We start from the raw sequence: 24,271 nt of genomic DNA, 5'->3' as shown, positions 1-24,271 counted from the left end.
TCCTCAGAAAGTGCATACATGTGCCGACATCACTCGAAAACGCCTTGACCGATTTGAACGAAACTTGGTACACAGATCCCTTACTACCTGGGACGAAATGTTCTGGGGGTCTCGCGGCCCCCCTGCACACCTGGGCGGAGCTACAAACAGCCAATCAGATTTCACCCATTCATGTCAATGGAAAAAATGTAAAAGGCTGCCATTCTCACAGTAATCAAGCCAGAGTCCCCACACAGTTGGTAACTTGGTGACCAAGGTTACAAATCCAGGAAAAGTGGGCGGAGCATAAAACAGCCAATCAAATTTCAGCCATTAATTTTCAATGGGAAACTGTAAACTGCAGCCATTCTTAGACTGTTAATCGCAGGGTTTTCAAACTTGGCACACTTGGTCATTTAGGAAAGTGGGCGGAGCCTACAGCCGCCAATCAAAATTCACCCATTGATTTTCAAGGGGAATATTTAAACTGCAGCCATTCCTACACTGGTAATGGCACAAGCCTCCAACCTGCTGCAATTGGTCATTGGGTGATTGGGGTTGAAATTCAGAAAAGGACATACAAACAGTCAAAGAGGAATTAGAACAACAAAAAGTAAAAAAAGAAATTATTCAGGATACCCATTTTTACCTTCATTATTCTGGTTTCAGTGTCTCAAACGCTTCTTTTATTGATTCATTTGCTGTATATTCAGTATGTACCGGCCCTCTCACTGATATTTAGCTTAGGCTAAGAGGTCATGCAGCCTCCTGCCTCAGTGCACTCTGGGAGATCATGTGACGCTCCTGCCTCAGTGCACTCTGGGAGATCATGTGATGCGCCTGCTCACTACACAGAGCGCAAAAAATATTTCACAACGATGCATCTTGCTGGAATCTCTGATGCATTTCAGAAAGTAAATCAGAGTGAGGTAAGATTTTGAAGTGTGCTAACAGTGACTAAATTAATAAGTTATATTCAGTACAGTCACTGTATCTGAAGTCTGCATGTCATTTTGCATGAAAGATACTTGTATGTTCTCCTCAGAAACACAATTAACTACATATCCTTTACTTTATCTCCGTGAAGCCCTATTCCTCAGATCGTCCCACATCCTGTGTGTGGACCTGCAACTAGCGCACAGGAAGAAAGCTTCCCACTTTCTGTGTGTGGACCAGCAGCCAGCACACAAGAAGGAATTTTCCCACTTCCTGTGTGTGGACCAGCAGCCAGAGTACAGGAATTTTCCCACTTCCTGTGTGTGGACCTGCAGCCAGCGCACAGGAAGGAAGTTTCCCACTTCCTGTGTGTGGACCTGCAGCCAGCGCACAGGAAGGAAGTTTCCCACTTCCTGTGTGTGGACCTGCAGCCAGCGCACAGGAAGGAAGTTTCCCACTTCCTGTGTGTGGACCTGCAGCCAGCGCACAGGAAGGAATTTTCCCACTTCCTGTGTGTGGACCTGCAGCTAGCGTACACAAAGAAAGTTTCCCACTTCCTGTGTGTGGACCTGCAGCCAGCGTACAGGAAGGAAGTTTCCCACTTCCTGTGTGTGGACCTGTGTAATGTCTGATCGCGCTGCCCGGAAGCTCCCCTCTACACTGAGTAGCACGCATGTGCAGTGTGACGTTAATTATGCTGCTGATGGTGACATAATAAATATCTCCGCTTCCACACATCCTACACTCCTCAAATTTTCAGGGTAGGGAGGGGATCCCCCGAACTACCTATATTCCAAATTGCAGCCCCCGAGCCCCGCTGGTTCAGGAGATAGATTAGAGAAACCTATCTCGGGAACCATTGGGTCTCCGGGGCTGCAATTTGGCATAGAGGTAGTTCGGGGAATCCTCTCCCTACCCTAAAAATTTAAGGAGTGTAGGATGTGTGGAAGCGGAGATATTTATTATGTTACCATCAGCAGCATTATCAAATAGGAAATGTGACCGCACAGTCTCCTACTGCGCATGCGGGGCAGCGCAAATCCACAGGCAGCGTAATCAGACACAACACCTGCAGCCAGCGTACAAGAAGGAAGTTTCCCACTTCCTGTGTGTGGCCCAGCAGCCAGCGTACAGGAAGAAAGTTTCCCACTTCCTGTGTGTGGACAAGCAGCCAGCGCACAGGAAGGAAGTTTCCCACTTTCTGTGTGTGGACCAGCAGCCAGCGTACAGGAAGAAAGTTTCCCACTTCCTGTGTGTGGACCTGCAGCCAGCGCACAGGAAGGAAGTTTTCCACTTCCTGTGTGTGGACCTGCAGCCAGCGCACAGGAAGGAAGTTTCCCACTTCCTGTGTGTGGACCTGCAGCCAGCGCACAGGAAAGAAGGTTCCCACTTCCTGTGTGTGGACTAGCAGCCAGCGTACAGGAAGGAAGTTTCCCACTTCCTGTGTGTGGACCTGCAGCCAGCGCACAGGAAGGAAGTAGGCGTACGTAAGTAACAGCCGGCTGTAGTGTGGCGCCCTCACCTGACTGGGAATATAGCACCAGCACATTGTTCCGAGTCCTCAGCAGCTTCTTGAAGTCTTTGTGTTCGCTGATCCTCTCGATTAGCGGAGAGACTTTCAGAGCGAGGAGACAAGTCGGGAGGAGAATCTGGGAGACAGAGGAGAGCGAGAATAAAATACAAGTACCAAAAATCACATCACAGCAGAATCCTCGGGGGTTGGACAGATACGATGGTCTGCTACTAACGGTACTGATCACAGACAATCCTCACACATTGCTGTTCCAACAAGCCCTGGAGAAAACCCGCAACCACTGCTCAGTCAGCTGTTCTACCTGGTGATAAAAATAAATCACAGATATGGCACAACAGTATTATATCTAAGAGCTGAACATTCTGGCTTTCCAAAATATGAACTATAAAAGCAGCGGGAACAGCCATACTATCCCAGGGGAAAAAACACATTTATAAGTAGATAAATACTTGTTCTACTTAAATAACCAATGTATTATAATGTTGACATTTTGATTTTAGTGAATTGTATATGGTAAATACAGAGAAAACTGTTCTTGGTGTTTTCCAGTTTTATTCCCTCTGGTTGAAGCCAACCCTGATGTCATTTCCTCCCTTACCTTTTTTTCCCCCTAGAAACTGCACTGTCATATCCAGCTTGCTTTGTAAACACATGTGAGCACAGGATAGATCTTATTTTAGCAGCACACTGAACTGCCCTCAGCCAATCGAGGAACAGGAATGTGGGAGAGGAGATTGGCAATGTACCAAATAGAGCCTGGCCGACAGAGAAGATTTATTAGAGCAGGAACATTTCTGATTATATTGGAATGCTTGCAATGCAGGGTCAGGTTGCAGACAGCATAATAAACACAGAGCAGTTCATAAAATGGAATTTGATTTTATGGATGACAATCCTGCTTTAAATTAAATTAAGGCCTGGTTCACACTGAGGGTGATTGCGCTCCCCTTGCCGATCACCAGTGATGCTCAAATCTACACGTGCACAAATCTAACTATGCACATTAGCCTGCAGTTATAAGGCCTGGAACACAGCACGCAATTTCCACTTCAGATCGAAAAAACGACTGGATCAGTAAAAAAAAAAAAAAAAAAAAAAAAATTATACAGCCCATTGATTTGCCAGAATCTGATACAAAGGTCAGGATCGATCTCTTTTCTCAATTGGAAGCAGATCAGATAAGCTGGCAATATCATTCGGAGAATCGGTCATGGTTCGGTGATCATGTCTGATTCTGGTAACATTTCTCCTCATTTCACTTTCGATCTACAAATTGGAATGATGATTGAAATTTGCAGGAAAGATCACATACATGTATAGGCTAGCTTTCTCATATATCTGCTTTATGTCAGATCTCGATATCGATCGGATCTCTCACTCGAGTGTGATCTAAAGTGCAAATTGCGCAGTATATACAAAGTCTTAAGCAGAACTCGCCACCCAACGGAGGAAGATGGATCCGGAGACAACCCCCTGATGACGCGCACTCCCCGATCCATCTTCCGGTCGGCAGGAATGCGCAACTTCACGTGATGGGCGTAAACGGGAAGTCAGGTGATTCTGGTACTTTGCGCGGAGTCGTTGGGGATCATAAAGATCCAATCTGCCGTGATTGTCGTTATCGCATCACGCTAAACAACATTCACGTGGTCGCGGCCTGGACCTACGTCGTAAGATCGGGGAAACAATTGCTCGACGCTCAAAATATCGCCGTTCGTCAGAAAAATCACGTAGTGGGTACTGGGCTTAAAAGTGTACCCGAGATGAGAAAAAAAGTTTCTATACCTACCTGGGGCTTCCTCCAGCCCCATCCGCACCGTTCGCTCCCGCGCCGCCATCCTCCGCTGCCTCTATCGCCGGTACCGGGTCCCGTCACTCCGGCCGCTGGAGAGGTACCTAGAGGGCGCACTTCTCTTGCGCAGACTGGCCCCGACTGGAGGAAGTTACAGAACCCGGTACTGGAGCAAGAAAAGACTGAGGGCGGCGGCCTGGGAGCGATCCGTGCGGATGGGGCTGGAGGAAGAACCAGCTATGTATAAAACTTTTTATTTTTCCTCTGTTTTTTTTTTCCTTTAAAGAGAACCTGTACTGAGTAAAATTATATTATTATATTATTATTATTATAACATGAGTTAACTTCAAATGAACATTACATAGTTACCATGCCCTCAGCTCCTCTCAGAAGCTCACCATTTTCTTCTGACAATGATCCCTTCCAGTTCTGACAATATTTTGTCAGATCTGAAATATATCAGTTGCTGTCAGTTATAGCTGAGAGGAGAACTGATGTGCCAGGTCATGTCCATGTTTCCCTATGGCTCAAGTGGGCGATGTTACAGTTTAACTGTGTGCTGACCAGAAAGCTGTTCTGGGGTAATGGCCATTTTCAAAATGGAGGACAGAGAATTCCCTTGATCACAGTGAACAAACAGGACGCGGGACAGGAGAAAGACACTGAGCAGTAGACTACATGGAAGGGAAGTATGACTTGTGTATGTTTATTTTGTCTTTTAATTTTCAGTTCAGGTTTTCTTTACAGAGAATGCTTGCATAATGACCGGCTGTACCTGACAGGAAAGGTGGTCCTACAAGAAAGCTGCCAGGTGAAAATGTAACAATAAAAAAAACTCCTACAAGGAGGTGAATCAGCACGGAGATCGGTTACAAGGATATCGATTGTTCCCGGGCAGCTGGGTGTAAAATTTGGAGCAGCAACAAGCAAAGCGGTAACGATGTAAAAGGAAACATACAGGTAAGACAAGGAAGACATTAAAGCGAGAACTCAAATCCATGTGCCCGGAAAATAGAAAACGCACACGAAAAATGACAAAAGACAAAAAAGGGAAGAAAGGGGAGTCTGTGTTTGTGAACGAGCCGTAAGAAATCAGCTACAAGAAATGGGATTGGCGTAAAGGAAAGACCAACACACCATTAATAACGCCTAAACAGAAGAAAAAAAGTTACAGCGGCCTTAAGAGAGACGGCCATACATGGAGGATGATTGGATGAAAGTGATGAATCCCCAATCTGCACTGGCCAACGATATATGCTGGAACATTTCAATAAAACATAAAAAATTCCAATCACTGGTTACATGTCAGGGTGGGGGGAGAAGTAATTGCTGTATAACAGCCTATACTATACATACTGGAGGTAGCAGAGATCAGCACACACTGCAGCTAGTTTACTATCAGTACAGGCACAGAGTAACAGATTATACTATACATACTGGAGGCAGCAGAGATCAGCACACACTGCAGCTAGTTTACTATCAGTACAGGCAGAGTAACAGATTATACTGTACATACTGGGGGTAGCAGAGGTTAGCACACACTGCAGCTAGTTTACTATCAGTACAGGCACAGAGTAACAGCTTATACTGTACATACTGGAGGCAGCAGAGATCAGCACACACTGCAGCTAGTTTACTATCAGTACAGGCACAGAGTAACAGATTATACTGTACATACTGAGAGCAGCAGAGATCAGCACACACTGCAGCTAGTTTACTATCAGTACAGGCACAGAGTAACAGATTATACTGTACATACTGGGGGTAGCAGAGGTCAGCACACACTGCAGCTAGTTTACTATCAGTACAGGCACAGAGTAACAGCTTATACTGTACATACTGGAGGCAGCAGAGATCAGCACACACTGCAGCTAGTTTACTATCAGTACAGGCACAGAGTAACAGATTATACTGTACATACTGGGAGCAGCAGAGATCAGCACACACTGCAGCTAGTTTACTATCAGTACAGGCACAGAGTAACAGATTATACTGTACATACTGGGGGTAGCAGAGGTCAGCACACACTGCAGCTAGTTTACTATCAGTACAGGCACAGAGTAACAGCTTATACTGTACATACTGGAGGCAGCAGAGATCAGCACACACTGCAGCTAGTTTACTATCAGTACAGGCACAGAGTAATGGCTTATACTGTACATACTGGGGGTAGCAGAGATCAGCACACACTGCACCTAGTTTACTATCAGTACAGGCACAGAGTAACAGCATATACTGTACATACTGGAGGTAGCAGAGATCAGCACACACCGCATGTAGTTTACTGTCAGTACAGGCACAGAGTAAGGGCTTATACTGTACATACTGGAGGCAGCAGAGATCTGTACACACTGCAGCTAGTTTACTATCAGTACAGGCACAGAGTAACAGCTTATGCTATACATACTGAGGGTAGCAAGGATTAGCACAAACTGCAGCTACTTCACTATCACTAGATGTACTGAAAAGAGTTCAATGAGATGCAAAAAATTCCACATTGATGGAGGATTATACACATTTTGACATACAGAAGTTTAGAGGTATAAAGAAATGTATTTAAGAATCCCGTTTTGTCGATGGTTAAGTTGTTGAAGTGAAGTTTTGGGACTCAACTTGTTTCCCGGAAACATGCCAGGGGTGCTTCTGTGCAGATTTCAGAGCCCGGAGGCCCCTGCAGGGTGAGGAGACAATCTGTGCAATCTGGACAGACCAGTTTGTGGCCCACATGTCCTGTTCAAGAGAAATCCCAAATTCAATATTTATTCTCAGGGTGGTTTAGGCAGCATATTATCCAGAGTCACAGACCTGGAAGGATGACCAGGATGTGGGGGGGGGGGGGGGGGGGGCAGACAGTGCAGGATGCGCTGATGTCATCAAGTGCCTGAACTGATAGTAAACTAGCAGCAGCGTGTGCTATTCTCTGCTTCCTCCAGTATGTCCAGTATAAGCGGTTACTCTGTGCCTGTACTGATAGTAAACTAGCTGCGTGTGCTGATCTCTGCTGCCTCCAGTATGTACAGTATAAGCTGTTACTCTGTGCCTGTACTGATAGTAAACTAGCAGCAGCGTGTGCTGATCTCTGCAACCTCCAGTATAGTTACATAGTTATCTTGGCTGAAAAAAGACATACGTCCATCGAGTCCAACCAGTATAAAGTACAACACCAGCCTGCTCCCTCACATATCCCTGTTGATCCAGAGGAAGGCGAAAAAACCCTTACAAGGCATGGTCCAATTAGCCCCAAAAGGGAAAAATTCCTTCCCGACTCCAGATGGCAATCAGATAAAATCCCTGGATCAACATCACTAGGCATTACCTAGTAATTGTAGCCATGTAGCCATTGTAGCCATGTCTTTCAACGCAAGGAAAGCATCTAAGCCCCCTTTAAATGCAGGTATAGAGTTTGCCATAACGACTTCCTGTGGCAATGTGGTATGTACAGTATAGCATGTTACTGTGTGCCTGTACTGATAGTAAACTAGCGGCAGTGTGTGCTGATCTCTGCTGCCTCCAGTATGTACAGTATAAGCTGTTACTCTGTGCATTTACTGATAATAAGCTAGCTGCAGCGTGTGCTGCTCTCTGCTGCCTCAAGTATGTACAGTATAAGCTGTTACTCTGTTTCTGTACAGATAGTAAACTAGCTGCAGTGTGTGCTGATCTTTGCTACCTCCAGTATGTACAGTATAAGTTGTTACTCTGTGTCTGTACTGATAGTAAACTAGCTGCAGTGTGTGCTGAGCTCTGCTACTCCCAGTATGTACAGTATAAGCTGTTACTCTGTGCCTGCACTGATAGTAAACTAGCTGCAGTGCATGCTGATCTCTGCTACCTCCAGTATGTACAGTATAAGCTGTTACTCTGTGCCTGTACTGATAGTAAACTAGGTGCAGTGTGTGCTGATCTCTGCTGCCTCCAGTATGTACAGTATAAGATGTTACTCTGTGCCTATACTGATAGTAAACTAGCTGCAGTGTGTGCTGATCTCTGCTACCTCCAGTATGTACAGTATAAGCTGTTACTCTGTGCCTGTACTGATAGTAAACTAGCTGCAGTGTGTGCTAAACTCTGCTACCTCCAGTATGTACAGTATAAGCTGTTACTCTGTGCCTGTACGGATAGTAAACTAGCTGCAACATATGCTGATCTCTGCTACCTCCATTATGTACAGTATAAGCTGTTACTCTGTGCCTGTACTGATAGTAAACTAGTTGCAGCGTGTGCTGATCTCTGCTACCTCCAGTATGTACAGTATAAGCTGTTACTCTGTGCCTGTACTGATAGTAAACTAGCTGCAGTGTGTGCTGATCCCTGCTACTCCCAGTATGCACAGTATAAGCTGTTACTCTGTGCCTGTACTGATAGTAAACTAGCTGCAGCGTGTGATGATCTCTGCTACTCCCAGTATGCACAGTATAAGCTGTTACTCTGTGCCTGTACTGATAGTAAACTAGCTGCAGCGTGTGATGATCTCTGCTACTCCCAGTATGCACAGTATAAGCTGTTACTCTGTGCCTATGACAGAAATCTGAGTCACAGTAATCTGGTGGAGTGATCAGTATTATGTCCCCTTATGCTGGGAATACACGGTTCGTTTTTGCCTTCGTTTAAACCTTCGTTTCGATTGTGCCTTTTGTCCTTTTCGATCCCGAAATAATCAGTCATACGGTTAATATCACCACCCACGGTTTCGTTTTTTTTTTCCGATTCTGATGGTTTCGTTTTTCCAATGATCGAAGGCTGCAAAGAAACGAAACGAAAATCCCTTTTTACAGGGACGGACTAGCATAAACGAATATATAATCGATCTGAACAGCCATCAAGCCTACCAATGGCTCGATTAGATGGATAAAGAGAGATAATATCAAACATGTTCGATCACTAGTCGTTCGTTTTTGGGGTCTATTAATCGAAACTATAATGAGATTATGACTATTTTCACATACGTTTTCAACACTCGATTCGTTTACCGAACGAATCGAAGGTTTAAACGAGGGCAAAAACGAACCGTGTATTCCCAGCATTAGCTTCTGCCCCATCTCTGCTCTACCCATCATCTGCCATCTCTGTGCTCTGCCCCATTTCCCCATGTAATCAGTGCAATCCATAACACAGAACCCCTGTGACACAGAGCTGTTCTCATTGTCACAGGTGACAGCTGTTTGCCGTCCCCTCTTCTCTCCATAGAACAGAACAGCCTGTCCAGTATATACAGTTAAACATTTTGCATGCGCTTCACCCCTCCTCTGGAATCCCCTCCCACAACACATCCGTCACTCGCCAACCTTTGTTACCTTTAAAACGCTCTCTAAAAACTAAATTTGTTCCGACAAGCATATGCGCTACCTTAGGCCACTTCCCTTTGTACTAAGACCAAATTGCAATCCTACTAGGTATCCTAAAACACACAGCCTCTATATATTTGTTGTATACTACCCCTCCTCTTATTTCCCCCCATTCCCTTTAGATTGTAAGCTCGCAAGGGCAGGGCTCTCTCCCCCTTTTGTGTCTTGATAACCATTATACATTTTATTTATCATGTTACTTTTATCACTGTCATTACCAATTCTGTATTTTGTATCTTTTTTTTGTATTTTGTCACTTATTATGTATCTTGTATATTTATGTACACCACGGTCTGTATTATTCTGTACCCTATGTTAGTTTCTTACTTTGTACAGCGCCACGGAATATGTTGGCACTTTATAAATCCATAATAATTACACACAGATACAAAGTGACTAACAAGAACTGGTAGATGATTCACACGGATGCAAAGCAGACTGATAAGATCAGAATCCTGCTTCTATGAACTCTGCAGAGGCACAGACAGCGCTCTGCTGCCCAACCAGCAGCACCCGGCTCCATATATCCCCAATCCAGCAGCCGGACTTCCCGCACCAGGAAGAGAGGATCAGCCACTTCCTGATGACTGGGGGGGGGGGGGGGGTTCGGGCACCCCTGTGTGACAATAATACATGAGGGGGTCAGAGGACTGTCACTATATAAAGGAAGGGCTGCATAGAATTCCTGGTGACACGCCACAAACCCCCGGCCAAGGCGGAGCTAAAACTCTGGAAAACTCCCTAAAGTTACATAAAGCAAAGCCCAGCACTGAGAAATGTAAGGACTCTTTCAAACTAGAGGCTGTGATAGAAAAGGTTAAAACACTGCTTTTGGCTGTCAGAGTGTTGGTGCTTTTTGAAGGCGTTTTAACGCCAATACGTGACTATCAATTGAAATGAGAAACGCCGCGGTCAGCCCTGAAAAAGCACCGGGGAGGTTCAAAACGCAACGCTGAAAAACGTAGCTTTAAGTGTGAAAGGTAAAATGAAAGTCTATGGACTTTTATTTTACCATGGAAAACGCGAACTATGACCGTGGCGGCAAAACGCTGAAAAAGGCCTCTAGTGTGAAAGAGCCCTAAGACAAAATAATAGCCAAACAATACAGGTGGCCATACATCAAACAATGTATGGGCAGATCGACCAATGTATGTGAGATTATAAAGCACTAGCCGTCCCGCGTCGTAGCATACGCCGCATCTTCTATCTATCTAATAGAGTACGTGCCTCAACCTTGAAGCAAGAAGAATAAAGGTGGGTACACACATCAGATAAAAGTCTTTGGAAAAATGAAAGATCACAGACCAATTTTACCCCCTTCCATGTAGTATGAGAGCCACACCTACACAGTCTTCTATGGAGCTGCACTCCCCATCAGACAGACATCTTACCCCCTTCCATGTAGTATGAGAGCCACACCTACACAGTCTTCTATGGAGCTGCACTCCCCATCAGACAGAAATCTTACCCCCTTCCATGTAGTATGAGAGCCATACCTACACAGTCTATTCTATGGAGCTGCACTCCCCATCAGACAGAAATCTTACCACTCTCCATGTAGTATGAGAGCCATACCTACACAGTCTATTCTATGGAGCTGCACTCCCCATCAGACAGAAATCTTACCCCTTCCATGTAGTATGAGAGCCACACCTACACAGTCTATTCTATGGAGCTGCACTCCCCATCAGATAGAAATCTTACCCCCTTCCATGTAGTATGAGAGCCACACCTACACAGTCTATTCTATGGAGCTGCACTCCCCATCAGACAGAAATCTTACCCCCTTCCATGTAGTATGAGAGCCACACCTACACAGTCTATTCTATGGAGCTGCACTCCCCATCAGACAGAAATCTTACCCCCTTCCATGTAGTATTAGAGCCACACCTACACAGTCTATTCTATGGAGCTGCACTCCCCATCAGACAGAAATCTTACCCCCTTCCATGTAGTATGAGAGCCACACCTACACAGTCTATTCTATGGAGCTGCACTCCCCATCAGACAGAAATCTTACCCCCTCCATGTAGCATGAGAGCCACACCTACACAGTCTATTCTATGGAGCTGCACTCCCCATCAGACAGAAATCTTACCCCCTTCCATGTAGTATGAGAGCCACACCTACACAGTCTATTCTATGGAGCTGCACTCCCCATCAGACAGAAATCTTACCCCCTTCCATGTAGTATGAGAGCCACACCTACACAGTCTATTCTATGGAGCTGCACTCCCCATCAGACAGAAATCTTACCCCCTTCCATGTAGTATGAGAGCCATACCTACACAGTCTATTCTATGGAGCTGCACTCCCCATCAGACAGAAATCTTACCCCCTTCCATGTAGTATGAGAGCCACACCTACACAGTCTATTCTATGGAGCTGCACTCCCCATCAGACAGAAATCTTACCCCCTTCCATGTAGTATGAGAGCCATACCTACACAGTCTATTCTATGGAGCTGCACTCCCCATCAGACAGAAATCTTACCCCCTTCCATGTAGTATGAGAGCCACACCTACACAGTCTATTCTATGGAGCTGCACTCCCCATCAGACAGAAATCTTACCCCCTTCCATGTAGTATGTGAGCCATACCTACACAGTCTATTCTATGGAGCTGCACTCCCCATCAGACAGAAATCTTACCCCCTTCTATGTAGTATGAGAGCCACACCTACACAGTCTATTCTATGGAGCTGCACTCCCCATCAGACAGAAATCTTACCCCCTCCCATGTAGTATGAGAGCCACACCTACACAGTCTATTCTATGGAGCTGAACTCCCCATCAGACAGAAATCTTACCCCCTTCCATGTAGTATGAGAGCCACACCTACACAGTCTATTCTATGGAGCTGCACTCCCCATCAGACAGAAATCTTACCCCCTTCCATGTAGTATGAGAGCCACACCTACACAGTCTATTCTATGGAGCTGCACTCCCCATCAGACAGAAATCTTACCCCCTTCCGTGTAGTATGAGAGCCACACCTACACAGTCTATTCTATGGAGCTGCACTCCCCATCAGACAGAAATCTTACCCCCTTCCATGTAGTATGAGAGCCACACCTACACAGTCTATTCTATGGAGCTGCACTCCCCATCAGACAGAAATCTTACCCCCTTCCATGTAGTATGAGAGCCACACCTACACAGTCTATTCTATGGAGCTGCACTCCCCATCAGACAGAAATCTTACCCCCTTCCATGTAGTATGAGAGCCGCACCTACACAGTCTATTCTATGGAGCTGCACTCCACATCAGACAGAAATCTTACCCCCTTCCATGTAGTATGAGAGCCACACCTACACAGTCTATTCTATTGAGCTGCACTCCCCATTAGATAGAAATCTTACCCCCTTCCATGTAGTATGAGAGCCACACCTACACAGTCTATTCTATGGAGCTGCACTCCCCATCAGACAGAAATCTTACCCCCTTCATGTAGTATGAGAGCCACACCTACACAGTCTATTCTATGGAGCTGCACTCCCCATTAGATAGAAATATTTGCAAGATGCTGCACACAAAGTTGCTGTACACATTCAAAAGATCATTATCTGCAAAAGATCCGTTCCTGCAAAAGATCAGTACCTACAAAATACATTCATAGTCTATATTTCCATGCGGATTATTGTGGACATTTTTCCGCATAAGGGCATAAGCATCCGCATACAATGAATTTTCGATGCTGGTCGAAAACACAAATATTTCTGAAGATTTTCGTGAAAATTCACCAAAAAACGAAAACAGGATTTTCGATGCGAAAATGACTTAAGCGAAAATTCGCAAGGAACACTGCTACATGCTACATTAGCACTATCCAGGAGCGCCACAGGGAGGATTCCCAATGCCCCCTTTTTATACAACCGGAGGGACCGCGGGAACCACAGCGGCACCCCGGAGGGGGAAGCTAGGTGCCGCAGGCGACCCCCCCAAGCGTGGCCAGCGCCAGGGAGAGCCGTCTGCACCCACCTCCCAATATTAAAAACAGGCACTTACCGTAACGTCCATTGCGTTCTGCTACATGCGCATTAATTTTCTCATGGAAAGCATTTTTTGCAGTTTGTATCCTTTGGAGGCAGGTGGTGGATAGCTTGCTCCGGTGGTGTGAGCCCTGGAGTGAGTTGTCTGCACCTGTCCTCCCCCCCCCCCCCCCTGGAGTGCTGTATGTGAGCCAGCCCTGAGCTCTAAAGCTCGGGGTGACCCATGCTTCACTCCTTTCTCATGTGGTGCCCCCAAGTTAATGCGCATGTAGCAGAACGCAATGGACGTTAAGGTAAGTGCCTGTTTTTAATATTGGGAGGTGGGTGTGGACGGCTCTCCCCGACGCTGGCCACGCTTGGGGGGGGGGGGTCGCCTGCGCCTCCCCCTCCGGGGTGTCGCTGTGGTTCCCAGGCAGTGAGAGAGCCTGGGACCCTGTGGTCCCCCCGGTTGTATAAAAGGGGGGCATTGGGAATCCTCCCCGTGGCGCTCCTGGATAGTGCTAATGTAGCATGTAGCAGTGTTGCTTGCGAACTTTCACCTCGAAAATCCCGTTTTCGTTTTTTGGCGAATTTTCACGAAAATCTTCAGAAATATTTGCGTTTTCGACCAGCATCGAAAATTCATTGTATGCGGATGCTTATGCCCTTATGCGGAAAAATGTCCACAATAATCCGCATGGAAATTCAATCTATGCGGACGTTTATACGGAAAAGTGCCCGCAATAATGCGCAAGAAACTTCTCTGAATGCGGGCGCTAATGCCCTTATGTGGAAAATGTCCGCAATCATACGCAAGTAATGCGAAAATGACTGGCCTTAGGCGAAAATTAACGTGAAAAAATTAGATGGAAAATTTGCCTGTCAAAACGAAATTAGGCGAAAATTCGGTAAAAATTTATCGAAACAAATTTTTGCATTTTCGCTCATCACTGGCATATAGCAGGGCGACCGCTTTGCAGTATTGGTTTTTTGACCCTGCATAGTTTGGCATGCAAAAGCAAATGCATATTTGCATGAGCATTGCCTCATGAATAGCCAATTAGGCCAGATTTGCAAAGCCAGACTTGCTAGGGTAGGCCTCTTTTCCACGGACAGTTGATAGGCAGTAACATGCCTCTCAAACTCTTACAACTGCTCACTACTGCCTGGAAACTGCTTGCTGCTGCCTGGAAACTGCTTGTTGCTGCCTGGTATCTGCTCGCTGCTGCCTGGTAACTGCTCGCTGCTGCCTGGTAACTGCTTGCTGCTGCCTGGTAACTGCTTACTGCTGCCTGGTAACTGCTTGCTGAGCACACAGCTCAACAGTCCGTGGAAAAGAAGCCTAAAACTTGGTGATTGATCACGCATACATTTTCTCATGCAAAGTACTTCTTCTTGCTCGAAGGTTGAGGCACTTACTCTATTATATATATAGACAAGCATTTGCACTTACCTGGGGCTTCCTCCAGCCCCCTGCTGGCCTCGGGGTTCCTCTCCGTCCTCCTGGGGTGCTATGTTCTCCCGCAGTGTGGCCCAGTCATTTCCTCAGTCGCGCTCCACTGCTTATGCACAGTCCCGGTCGTGTGTGCACCTCACTGCCGCTGCCATGGCGGGGAGCGTTCTGCTCATGCTCAGTCCCGGTCATGTGTGCACCCCGCTGCCATGGCGGGGAGCATTCTGCTCATGCTCAGTCCCGGTCATGTGTGTACCCCGCTGCCATGGCGGGGAGCATTCTGCTCATGCTCAGTCCCGGTCATGTGTGTACCCCGCTGCCATGGCGGGGAGCATTCTGCTCATGCTCAGTCCGTCATGTGTGCACCTCGCTGCCGCTGCCATGGCGGGGAGCATTCTGCTCATGCTCAGTCCCGGTCATGTGTGCACCTCGCTGCCGCTGCCATGGCGGGGAGCGCTCTGCTCATGCGCAGTCCCGGTCATGTGTACACCTCGCTGCCTCTGCCATGGCGGGGAGCGTTCTGCTCATGCTCAGTCCCGGTCATGTGTACACCCCGCTGCCATGGCGGGGAGCGTTCTGCTCATGCTCAGTCCCGGTCATGTGTGCACCTCACTGCTGCTGCCATGGCGGGGAGCATTCTGCTTATGCACAGTCCCGGTCGTGTGTGCACCTCGCTGCCGCTGCCATGGCGGGGAGCGTTCTGCTCATGCTCAGTCCCGGTCATGTGTGTACCTTGCTGCCATTGCAGGGAGCGTTCTGCTCATGCTCAGTCCCGGTCGTGTGTGCACCTCACTGCTGCTGCCATGGCGGGGAGCATTCTGCTTATGCACAGTCCCGGTCATGTGTGCACCTCGCTGCCGCTGCCATGGCGGAGAGCATTCTGCTCATGCTCAGTCCCGGTCATGTGTGTACCTTGCTGCCATGGCGGGGAGCGTTCTGCTCATGCTCAGTCCCGGTCGTGTGTGCACCTCACTGCTGCTGCCATGGCGGGGAGCGTCCTGCTCATGCTCAGTCCCGGTCATGTGTGCACCTCGCTGCCATGGCGGGGAGCGTTCTGCTTATGCACAGTCCCGGTCATGTGTACACCCCGCTGCCGCTGCCATGGCGGGGAGCGCTCTGCTCATGCGCAGTCCCGGTCATGTGTACACCTCGCTGCCGCTGCCATGGCGGGGAGCGCTCTGCTCATGCGCAGTCCCGGTCATGTGTACACCTCGCTGCCTCTGCCATGGCGGGGAGCGTTCTGCTCATGCGCAGTCCCGGTCATGTGTGCACCTCGCTGCCATGGCGGGGAGCGTTCTGCTCATGCTCAGTCCCGGTCATGTGTGCACCCCGCTGCCATGGCGGGGAGCGTTCTGCTCATGCTCAGTCCCGGTCATGTGTGTACCCCGCTGCCATGGCGGGGAGCGTTCTGCTCATGCTCAGTCCCGGTCATGTGTGCACCTCACTGCTGCTGCCATGGCGGGGAGCATTCTGCTTATGCACAGTCCCGGTCGTGTGTGCACCTCGCTGCCATGGCGGGGAGCATTCTGCTCATGCTCAGTCCCGGTCATGTGTGTACCCCGCTGCCATGGCGGGGAGCGTTCTGCTCATGCTCAGTCCCGGTCATGTGTGCACCTCGCTGCCGCTGCCATGGCGGAGAGCATTCTGCTCATGCTCAGTCCCGGTCATGTGTACACCCCGCTGCCATGGCGGGGAGCGTTCTGCTCATGCTCAGTCCCGGTCATGTGTGCACCTCACTGCTGCTGCCATGGCGGGGAGCATTCTGCTTATGCACAGTCCCGGTCGTGTGTGCACCTCGCTGCCGCTGCCATGGCGGAGAGCATTCTGCTCGTGCTCAGTCCCGGTCATGTGTGTACCTTGCTGCCATTGCAGGGAGCGTTCTGCTCATGCTCAGTCCCGGTCGTGTGTGCACCTCACTGCTGCTGCCATGGCGGGGAGCATTCTGCTTATGCACAGTCCCGGTCATGTGTGCACCTCGCTGCCGCTGCCATGGCGGAGAGCATTCTGCTCATGCTCAGTCCCGGTCATGTGTGTACCTTGCTGCCATGGCGGGGAGCGTTCTGCTCATGCTCAGTCCCGGTCGTGTGTGCACCTCACTGCTGCTGCCATGGCGGGGAGCGTCCTGCTCATGCTCAGTCCCGGTCATGTGTGCACCTCGCTGCCATGGCGGGGAGCGTTCTGCTTATGCACAGTCCCGGTCATGTGTGCACCTCACTGCCTCTGCCATGGCGGGGAGCGCTCTGCTCATGCGCAGTCCCGGTCATGTGTACACCTCGCTGCCGCTGCCATGGCGGGGAGCGCTCTGCTCATGCGCAGTCCCGGTCATGTGTGCACCTCACTGCCGCTGCCATAGCGGGGAGCGCTCTGTTCATGCGCAGTCCCGGTCATGTGTACACCTCGCTGCCTCTGCCATGGCGGGGAGCGTTCTGCTCATGCTCAGTCCCGGTCATGTGTGCACCCCGCTGCCATGGCGGGGAGCGTTCTGCTCATGCTCAGTCCCGGTCATGTGTGTACCCCGCTGCCATGGCGGGGAGCGTTCTGCTCATGCTCAGTCCCGGTCATGTGTGCACCTCACTGCTGCTGCCATGGCGGGGAGCATTCTGCTTATGCACAGTCCCGGTCGTGTGTGCACCTCGCTGCCATGGCGGGGAGCATTCTGCTCATGCTCAGTCCCGGTCATGTGTGTACCCCGCTGCCATGGCGGGGAGCGTTCTGCTCATGCTCAGTCCCGGTCATGTGTGTACACCTCGCTGCCATGGCGGGGAGCGTCCTGCTCATGCTCAGTCCCGGTCATGTGTGCACCTCGCTGCCATGGCGGGGAGCGTTCTGCTCATGCTCAGTCCCGGTCATGTGTGTACACCTCGCTGCCATGGCGGGGAGCGTCCTGCTCATGCTCAGTCCCGGTCATGTGTGTACCCCGCTGCCATGGCGGTGAGCGTTCTGCTCATTCTCAGTCCCGGTCATGTGTGTACCCCGCTGCCATGGCGGGGAGCGTTCTGCTCATGCTCAGTCCCGGTCATGTGTGTACACCTCGCTGCCATGGCGGGGAGCGTTCTGCTCATGCTCAGTCCCGGTCATGTGTGTACACCTCGCTGCCATGGCGGTGAGCGTTCTGCTCATTCTCAGTCCCGGTCATGTGTGTACCTCGCTGCCATGGCGGTGAGCGTTCTGCTCATTCTCAGTCCCGGTCATGTGTGTACCCCGCTGCCATGGCGGGGAGCGTTCTGCTCATGCTCAGTCCCGGTCATGTGTGCACACCTCGCTGCCATGGCGGTGAGCGTCCTGCTCATGCTCAGTCCCGGTCATGTGTGTACCCGCTGCCATGGCGGTGAGCGTTCTGCTCATTCTCAGTCCCGGTCATGTGTGTACCCCGCTGCCATGGCGGTGAGCGTTCTGCTCATTCTCAGTCCCGGTCATGTGTGTACCCCGCTGCCATGGCGGGGAGCGTTCTGCTCATGCTCAGTCCCGGTCATGTGTGTACACCTCGCTGCCATGGCGGGGAGCGTTCTGCTCATGCTCAGTCCCGGTCATGTGTGTACCTCGCTGCCATGGCGGGGAGCGTTCTGCTCATGCTCAGTCCCGGTCATGTGTGTACACCTCGCTGCCATGGCGGGGAGCGTTCTGCTCATGCTCAGTCCCGGTCATGTGTGTACACCTCGCTGCCATGGCGGTGAGCGTTCTGCTCATTCTCAGTCCCGGTCATGTGTGTACCTCACTGCCATGGCGGTGAGCGTTCTGCTCATTCTCAGTCCCGGTCATGTGTGTACCCCGCTGCCATGGCGGTGAGCGTTCTGCTCATGCTCAGTCCCGGTCATGTGTGTACCGCGCTGCTGCTGCCATGGCGGGGAGCGTTCTGCTCATTCTCAGTCCCGGTCATGTGTGTACCCCGCTGCCATGGCGGTGAGCGTTCTGCTCATGCTCAATCCCGGTCATGTGTGTACCCCGCTGCCATGGCGGTGAGCGTCCTGCTCATGCTCAGTCCCGGTCATGTGTGCACCTCGCTGCCATGGCGGGGAGCGTTCTGCTCATGCGCAGTTTGCTAAGCCTGTAACTACGCTTGCGTAGGACACTCCCAGCCACGGCAGCGCGATTGGGAGGGAACAAAACCTGGACCACGCATGTGCAGTGGAGCGTCACTGGGCATGCGGATGGTGGCCCTGGAGGACAATGAGGGAACCCGCAACCTACAAGTGGCTGGAGGAAGCCCCAGAGAAGTATAAATGCTCGTGCTTTTCCCAAGCTGAAGCTCGGGATCAAAATCAGACACTTACTATTTAGAGAGGGAAGCCTCAGAATCCTAATGGGGCTTCCGTCAGTAGGCGTAAGCCCCCCCGTGTCGCTGAGCGCGGCCCCCTTCACATCGGAGCCACGCATCTCCTTTTCCTGGATCAAGAGCGTGCAATAGCCACACGAGCCTGCTACTGCGCACACTTGACCCAAGAAGAGGAGCTGCGCGGCCCCAATGTGTGCTCAGCAATGGGGGACAACACAGCACGGAGGGAAGCCTTAATAGGGTTCTGAGGCTTCCCTCTCTTAAAGGACCCCCGAGATGACCTGTGACATGATGAGATAGACATGTGTATGTACAGTGCCTAGCACACAAATCACTATACTGTGTTCCTTTTTTTCTTTCTCTGCCTGAAAGAGCTAAAAATCAGGTATGCAAGTGACAGTTTCCGACCGGGTCGGACTATAGCGTAACCCTAACTGATAAGGAATTACAGCCATAAAACACTTTCCTTGCAGAAAATGGTTTCTGAGAACAGAAATTAGATAAAAAGGGCAATAGTTCATAGATTTTTAGCTCTGGCATACTTAAAGGATACCCGAAGTGACATGTGACATGATGAGATAGACATGTGTATGTACAGTGCCTAGCACACAAATAACTATGTTATGTTCCTTTTTTTCTTTCTCTGCCTGAAAGAGTTAAATATCAGGTATGTAAGTGGCTGACTCAGTCCTGACTCAGACAGGAAGTGACTACAGTGTGACCCTCACTGATAACAAATTCCCCTTTTTATCTTTCTTGCTCTCAGAAGCCATTTTCTGCTAGGAAAGGGTTTTATAGTTGGAATTTCTTATCAGGGAGGGTCACACTGTAGTCACTTCCTGTCTGAGTCAGGACTGAGTCAGCCACTTACATACCTGATATTTAACTCTTTCAGGCAGAGAAAGAAAAAAAGGAACACAGCATAGTTATTTGTGTGCTTGGCACTGTACATACCCATGTCTATCTCATCATGTCACATGTCACTTCGGGTATCCTTTAATGAATGTGTTATTGAGAAGAGGCCATTAAACAGTGAAAACCTAAACATTAGATTTAAATATAAAATAAAACTGTGGAATAACTAAAAAAAAGGTCATTTTTAGGAGAAGGAGGATAGATACAACTGCTATCTCATCATTTATGTTTCCCCCCGATGACCTTTGAGGTAAGTATCTTCTCCTGAACCGGACCTTCGGTTTCGGGTACACTTTAAGCGCAATCTTAATAGCAGCAATATTCTTGCCTAGGAAGCTGGCAGGTAACCATGGTTAACAGACGAAGAACAATTATTTCAAGCATCGCCCTCCTTTTAAAGGATAACTGAATTGAGAAGACTATGGAGGCTGGCGTATTTATTTCCTTTTAAACAACACCAGTTGCCTGGCAGCCCTGCTGATCTATTTGGCTGCTGTAGTAGTGTCCGAATAACACCAGAAACAAGCATGCAGCTAATTTGTCAGATCTGAGAATAACGTCAGAAACACCTGATCTGCTGCATGCTTGTTCAGGGGCTATGACAAAGTATTAGAGGCAGAGGATCAGCAGGACAGCCAGGCAACTAGTATTGCTTAAAAGGAACCAGAGAGGAAGCACCCTTGTGTATTTTACCATATATATCAGTAAGAACATTAGAGAAAACACTTACCATGCTCTCTTTCATCCTCACTGCTAAAAGTGTCTGTTATCAGCTGTGATAAGAATCCCGGACTGAGCATTCAGTCTGGCTTTGCGGGGAATAATTATAGCTGAGTCATTATAGCAGAGCCACAAGGGGGCAGGCTTGGGCTTGAAAAGACACCAGAGAAGACAGACTCAGCTATAATCTTTCTGTAGCAAAGCTAGACTGAGTGCTCAGTCGGGGATTCTTATCAGAGGTGATAACAGTCAGATTAAACAGAGAACAATGAAACAAAGAGCAGAGTAGGTGTTTACTGTCATGTTCCCACTGATTTATAAGGTAAAATACATAGGGGGGCTTCGTCTCTGGTTCTCTTTAAAAGGAAATACATATGGCAGCCTCCATATCGCTGTCACTTCAGATGTTCTGATCTCCAGCCTTGTGCTCCGCAACACTCATCTGTGTTATGAGAAGATCACTGGAATGATCTCAGCAGGTCCTCTTGTGGCTGGGCTGACATGCAGGGGAAATGGGTTTTTGGGATTCAGTTCATTTTATGGCAAAGAAGGACTTCACAATTCATCTGATCGATCCTCATAACAATCTGGAGTGTATGCAAATTGCATATAAACATAAAAACAGGCAGCAAACTTTATGAAATCCAGTATTTGGACGCTGGTTTACTTTAGGGGATCAAACGTGAATCACCCCATTGACAAATGACCGATCAGTGCTCACAGCAAACTCGCCATATTTGGTCGCAACCACTGATTTGTAAGAAATAAGGGGACCTTGGGGGGAGGGGGGGCCCTAAAACCGTAACACTAGGACCCACGACCTCGGGGCCCAGGGCAGGCTTTGGCCACAACCTCTGCTTACACAACTTACTAAACCTATTGAGATGGTGGCGTGGATAGTGGTGCCGGATGGGTACCCCATTTCTTGCAAATGAAAGTAGATGTCTGTCTATGAGGATACCTGTTGGGTCCCCTAAAATAGACTAGCACTGAATTTCTGACATTTGCAAAACTTTGGCCAAGACTGTACAGTGTTCTCCCCAGGAATTCTTTCCAGCCGGGTGGCATGATAAAGTAGCCGGGCGGGGCGAGATGAGAGAATGCAGGGCCAGAGCTTCTCTGCACAACTCTGCTTACAGCACAGGAGGAGGTGAGCTGATGACAGCCGGGTGGTCACCAAAACTAGCCGGGAGGAGCACCCAGCTAAAAGAGCCTGGGGAAAACAGTGCTGCATATAGGGAAGCTCTGTGTATAGTGCAGCTCAGCGCAAACTGGTACATGTTCTGTATATGGAGAGGGCACAGAGTATATAGGGGAGGTCTGTATGTAGAGAATCTCAGTGGCTGGTACATGTTCTGTATATGGAGAGGGCACAGAGTATATAGGGGAGGTCTGTATGTAGAGAATCTCAGTGGCTGGTACATGTTCTGTATATGGAGAGGGCACAGAGTATATAGGGAAAGTCTGTATATAGACAGTGTATATATAGGGGGGTCTGTATACAGACAGTGTATATAGAAGATCTCAGTGGCTGGTACATGTTCTGTATATGGAGAGGGCACAGAGTATATAGGGGAGGTCTGTATGTAGAGAATCTCAGTGGCTGGTACATGTTCTGTATATGTAGAGGGCACAGAGTATATAGGGGAGGTCTGTATGTAGAGAATCTCAGTGGCTGGTATATGTTCTGTATATGGAGAGGGCACAGAGTATATAGGGGAGGTCTGTATGTAGACAGTGTAAATACAGACTTTCCCTATATACTCTGTGCCCTCTCCATATACAGATCATACACCAGCCACTGAGATCTCCCCCTATATAGACATTGTATATAGAGAGTCTCAGTGGCTGGTACATGTTCTGTATATGGAGAGGGCACAGAGTATATAGGGGAGGTCTGTATGTAGAGAATCTCAGTGGCTGGTATATGTTCTGTATATGGAGAGGGCACAGAGTATATAGGGGAGGTCTGTATGTAGACAGTGTAAATACAGACTATCCCTATATACTCTGTGCCCTCTCCATATACAGATCATACACCAGCCACTGAGATCTCCCCCTATATAGACAGTGTATATAGAGAGTCTCAGTGGCTGGTATATGTTCTGTATATGGAGAGGGCACAGAGTATATAGGGGAGGTCTGTATATAGACAGTGTATATAGAGAGTCTCAGTGGCTGGTATATGTTCTGTATATGGAGAGGGCACAGAGTATATAGGGGAGGTCTGTATACAGACAGTGTATATAGAAGATCTCAGTGGCTGGTATATGTTCTGTATATGGAGAGGGCACAGAGTATATAGGGGAGGTCTGTATATAGACAGTGTATATAGAGAGTCTCAGTGGCTGGTATATGTTCTGTATATGGAGAGGGCACAGAGTATATAGGGGAGGTCTGTATACAGACAGTGTATATAGAAGATCTCAGTGGCTGGTATATGTTCTGTATATGGAGAGGGCACAGAGTATATAGGGGAGGTCTGTATATAGACAGTGTATATAGAGAGTCTCAGTGGCTGGTATATGTTCTGTATATGGAGAGGGCACAGAGTATATAGGGGAGGTCTGTATATAGACAGTGTATATAGAGAGTCTCAGTGGCTGGTATATGTTCTGTATATGGAGAGGGCACAGAGTATATAGGGGAGGTCTGTATACAGACAGTGTATATAGAAGATCTCAGTGGCTGGTATATGTTCTGTATATGGAGAGGGCACAGAGTATATAGGGGAGGTCTGTATATAGACAGTGTATATAGAGAGTCTCAGTGGCTGGTATATGTTCTGTATATGGAGAGGGCACAGAGTATATAGGGGAGGTCTGTATATAGACAGTGTATATAGAGAGTCTCAGTGGCTGGTATATGTTCTGTATATGGAGAGGGCACAGAGTATATAGGGGAGGTCTGTATACAGACAGTGTATATAGAAGATCTCAGTGGCTGGTATATGTTCTGTATATGGAGAGGGCACAGAGCATATAGGAGTCCCCGGCTCCTCCCCTCTCGGCACATACAGCACACACCGGGCTATACATTATCTCTACATTAGGCGGGACACTCACCAGCAGCGGCAGCACCAGCCTCATCCCTCCCGGAGCCGCCATGACCGGCTGCCACGTCTAGCTGCGCCTGCGCACACCGAGCACGCTGCCATCTGCCCCACCCATCCTCCCGCGAAACCCCGCCTTCTCCCCGCCCACTACTATAGACAACACTGACAGGTCTCTAGCAGGACAAGTTCGCTGCCCCGCCCCACACTCCGCCCTGAAGAAAAGCGCTCCGCCCATCCCGCTACACTGTGAGCTATACACACCAACTTGCTCCTCCCTATCTAGGCTGCCAGGCCACTC

At 48.8% G+C, this 24,271-nt stretch overlaps 1 protein-coding gene across 1 annotated transcript in view; it reads right to left on the bottom strand.

Moving 5' to 3' along the window:
- The window catches only part of PDIA5 (protein disulfide isomerase family A member 5), a 116,112-nt gene extending 92,059 nt beyond the window's left edge, over positions 1 to 24,053 (bottom strand). The window contains exons 1-2 of the mRNA XM_068246216.1: positions 23,984 to 24,053; positions 2,438 to 2,564 (exon numbers count right to left, since the gene is read on the bottom strand). Of these exons, the coding sequence (XP_068102317.1) occupies positions 2,438 to 2,564; positions 23,984 to 24,025 (169 nt within the window). The 5' untranslated portion in view covers positions 24,026 to 24,053. The remainder of the gene's footprint in view (positions 1 to 2,437; positions 2,565 to 23,983) is intronic.
- Positions 24,054 to 24,271: the final 218 nt, after the last annotated feature.

Source organism: Hyperolius riggenbachi, chromosome 7, assembly GCF_040937935.1.
Source record: "Hyperolius riggenbachi isolate aHypRig1 chromosome 7, aHypRig1.pri, whole genome shotgun sequence".
Taxonomy (NCBI): domain Eukaryota; kingdom Metazoa; phylum Chordata; class Amphibia; order Anura; family Hyperoliidae; genus Hyperolius; species Hyperolius riggenbachi.
The sequence above is the reverse complement of the archived record's forward strand: the minus strand, read 5'-3'. Positions and strand labels throughout refer to the sequence as shown.